General features: G+C 35.7%; 1 protein-coding gene across 1 annotated transcript; it reads right to left on the minus strand.

Annotated features, from left to right (window-relative positions):
• Positions 1-326: 326 nt before the first annotated feature.
• Positions 327-2,368, minus strand: LOC144572664 (cold-regulated 413 plasma membrane protein 2-like). The gene is made up of 4 exons (XM_078322322.1): positions 2,032-2,368; positions 1,529-1,636; positions 1,182-1,252; positions 327-781 (listed from the first exon to the last, which is right to left on the minus strand). The coding sequence occupies exons 1-4, from the start codon at positions 2,202-2,204 to the stop codon at positions 528-530; spliced, it is 606 nt and encodes a 201-aa protein (XP_078178448.1). The 5' UTR covers positions 2,205-2,368; the 3' UTR covers positions 327-527.
• Between the last annotated feature and the right edge of the window lie 1,490 nt (positions 2,369-3,858).

The following is a 3,858-nucleotide window of genomic DNA, read 5'->3' on the forward strand; positions in this document are numbered from 1 at the left end:
TTAACTAGACATTATGGTTTATAACATCTAGCTACGGTAAACTGGACATTACAGACTAACGTTTTTCTTATTTTTTGAAATCTAGTGAAATTGTTCTCCATTATCGATATTTTTTATTTATTTTTTCTATTAATAAAAAAATCGGCCAAATTCCTATCGCCTCCCTAACCCTCAGCTTATTGAACCCCCTACGGTACTGCAAAGGATACGGACTCAGGAACGGAGTAGGGATATAAACATGAGTTCAGCGACCTATCCGGAGGTTCCCAAAAGTTTAGAAACCCATGTGAAACTCTGCCAGAAACTTATTTAACTCACACTAGATGAATACTAAATAAAATGATAGACATACAAACTGAGTTTACTTTCACAGAATCCCAGAAAAAAAGAAGCAAAAAGGTCTGCCATCAGAAGATCAAAGAACAAACTACCAACCCACTGCACAAACCCTCAAATCACAATCCCCTCTTATTAATTTACCCATAACATTGCTATTAATATAAATAAAGGTTACGAAAATAACATCCTCACAGGAAGTAGAGCACAAGGCGCCAGATTGGGTAGACCAGGAGGAGAACAATGCCAACTGAGTTGGAGACCCCATGTGGTTTGGTAAAGGAGTTTCTAAAACCACCTGATGCACGAATGTGCTCCTGAAGGAGGTAACAGCCAATCGCCAGACAGATGAAGACACCGGCTAGACCATCCCGGATTGTGTATGCAACAAAACTGGGTGCCACCACCAGCAGCAGGAGAAGGGAACCCGGCATTTCCATCCAGTCTTTATGCCAATAAAAAGGTATAGAGAACAATGTCAGACACAGATAAGTGTTGAAATTTTCCAGCCTGTGTGGAAGTTCGCTGTAAATGAAGTCTATACTGTTTTGGTGCAGTTTGGACATTTTTTTTTTTCTTAGTCTCTTGGTTCTTTGGTGTTTAGTTGCATAATGGATAATGACCAAGGTTTAAGAGAACCTTGAGTTTGTAAGCTGTGATCTGTGGTACTTGCAGGCTTGGTACTGAGGGCAGAGAGAGATGGTATTTCTTTGTTTGCTATGTATATATCTAGTTTAGCTAGCAGAACTATGCAATTATGTTCTTCATTTACTGGGAATGCATTTCTTTGAATGTAGTACCAGTTTATGATGTTTATGATGCTATTTAAGGAAAAAAAACATTACTGGGGTAGTAGCGAGGAAAGAAGAGGCGAAGCACAATGCCAATGAAGGTGACCCATTTTCCAAACTCCCCCCTGCAATAATTTTAGCATTCATATCACTAAAAAAAACAATGCATTTTTTTTTTTTTTTGCTAAAATAGTATGTCATATATCTTCATATGAAGCCATGAAGGTTACATTCTCTAGTATCCTTCCCTTCCTTTTATGAACATTTATTCCTTCTAAATTTGGAGTGGCTTTTCAGCTTTACAGGGGATATTTGATAATTTTCTCATAAATCTCGTTCTTTTAGATGAAATGGCTAGTAAATAAAGGTACCTTAATGTAGAAAAAAAAAAAGAGATTTACCTGAGGAAGGAGAATAAAACAGAAGGCAGGCTCAAGAAAATATATGGAACCAAAAGCGATGTCAGCATGTTGGTCCTCCAGTTTGTACGATCCAGTATCAGCAGATATCTGCACATTTTACAACATAAGAATTATTTTTTAGCATTGCATTAAATTAAGAACTTGGTTCCTAGTCTTCTGATACTTATAAATTGCAATGCATGCTCAGTGGAATTATTAGCAAATGTTAACAAGATCCTTATTCCACGAAGAACTTATTCCCAAAAGCAATCTCTAGTGAATTACAAATTCAAATTAGACCATTTTATAGTTGTGGGACTACACCAATTGTCAACTCCTATTACATTTGTTTTTTTTATTTTTCAGTTAAGCTTCGATACAAACACCTTTTACGCACTTATCAGAAAATCAGGTTCCAATAGACTTTACTACACCAAATTTAATCACTAAACAATCCGATATAGTTCCCCGACACACACACACCCCGAGAGAGAGAGAGATACATGGCGGAGAAGGAGGCAAAGAACTTGAAGAAGGTGGTGCCAAAGCCGAGTCCAGCAGAGAGGTGAAAGGCGTGGTTAGCGAGCTTCTTCATGGCCACACCAATCTCATTGAAATCCGACTGGATGAGAGCTTCGTTCGTTGAATCCATGGCCAGGTAACCCAACTTCCCCATTTCAGTGAGCGAGCGAGCGTCTGATTTTTCCACAATCAATAGTTCAATACTACTACGAAAATTGAAACGCAGAGGAGAGGAGAAAAGGATGGAGAGGTTTTTATATTTTTAGATTTCCTTTTTGAGTGAAGCGTGTGGATTTAGATCAAGAGATTATTTTATTTGGGGGAATTTCATGTATACCCCTCAAAAACTTCAATATTACGTATTTCTCACTCTAAATTTTAAAATTACATATTTTTCCTCTAAACTTCAAAAACTCACATATTTATCTATTTTATTGTCTTTTATATTAAAACTAATTCTAAATTTATAAAATACCTACTTTATCCTTCATTAAAAGTATGAAATACCCCATTAAACTCAAATTTGAATCTGAAGGGTTCCTATATTGTCCGATCCGAGCGCATCGCAATAAGATTATTGCGTGTTCGCTTCAAGATTTGTGCTAATCTAGTCTGCACGGATCTCAAAGCAATTTTGATCCGCATGCAACACATTAAAATCTGTGCACATTGCTTCAATATCTGTCTGTGTTTGCTTCAAGATTCGTGTTGATGTAGCGTGCACGGATCTTAAAGCAATTCGGACGGTAGAGAACCTTCAGATTCAAATTGGAGTCAAATGGGTGTATTATGTTTTTTTTAATAAAAGGGTAAAATAGGTATTTTATAAATTTAGAATGTGTTTTAATATAAAATACAATAAAATGAGTAAATATGTGAGTTTTTGGAGTTTAGAGGGGGAATATGTAATTTTAAAATTTAGAGGGGGAAATACGTAATATTGAAGTTTTTGAGGGGTATACGTGAAATTCCCCATTTTATTTTATTTTATTCACAGCTGGATCAGAGGAACTGTGTAGAACAGTGCGGGGCCCATTATAGGATAGTGAGCTTGTTTACTAATAATGGCCTAACGGCAGAGTGAGATTGGGATTATCACTAACATTTTTAGAGAAAACAAACAATTTTTTTTTTTTTTCAAATTTTTTTTTTCTTTTCTTCAGGCAGAAACGATCCCTTTCCTCTCTTTTTTTTTCTCTTTGTTTAATATTCAGAAGTGCTATGTTTTATTTTCAAATTACAATAGCCCAAATGCACCTTAGTTTTGGAGGTTTGAATGCAACTTTGATAAATTTGCTCGAGTTAATTATGTTAAAGCCAAATTGATGCAGCCAATTAGTGAAAGAAACAAAAGAGAATATGGTGCTGCCAATTAACATCTTATTAAAAACATAATATCATGGCTCATTAAAGAGAAAATCATGCTGCTTTAAAATCATATACTGCAAGATTTTGTAACAACTCATTTTTATTTCCCTTTTATTATAAATAAGTTCATAGGTTAGAGGAGAGAACATATTAGATTAGAGTTATTTTATTTTTGTCTTAGTGTGATGCTAAGCTTAGGGTGAGTGAGTCCCCTCGGGTCTCCTTTGGGCGAGCGAGTTCCCATTGGATCCCTGTTGAGTGAGCAAATCCCTTAAGAGTTGAGTGAGTCCTATTTTAGTTGATTAGTCCCAACAAATATCTTGTATCGTTACTATTTTATCAATATAATTTCTGTTTTTTAAGTTTTTGCAATTTCTTTTATGTTTGCATTTTTTTTCCGCTATCAAATTGGTATCAGAGCAGGTTGTGCCATGCCGCGA

The sequence above is a fragment of the Carex rostrata genome, chromosome 20, assembly GCF_964058835.1.
Source record: "Carex rostrata chromosome 20, lpCarRost1.2, whole genome shotgun sequence".
Lineage (NCBI taxonomy): Eukaryota > Viridiplantae > Streptophyta > Magnoliopsida > Poales > Cyperaceae > Carex > Carex rostrata.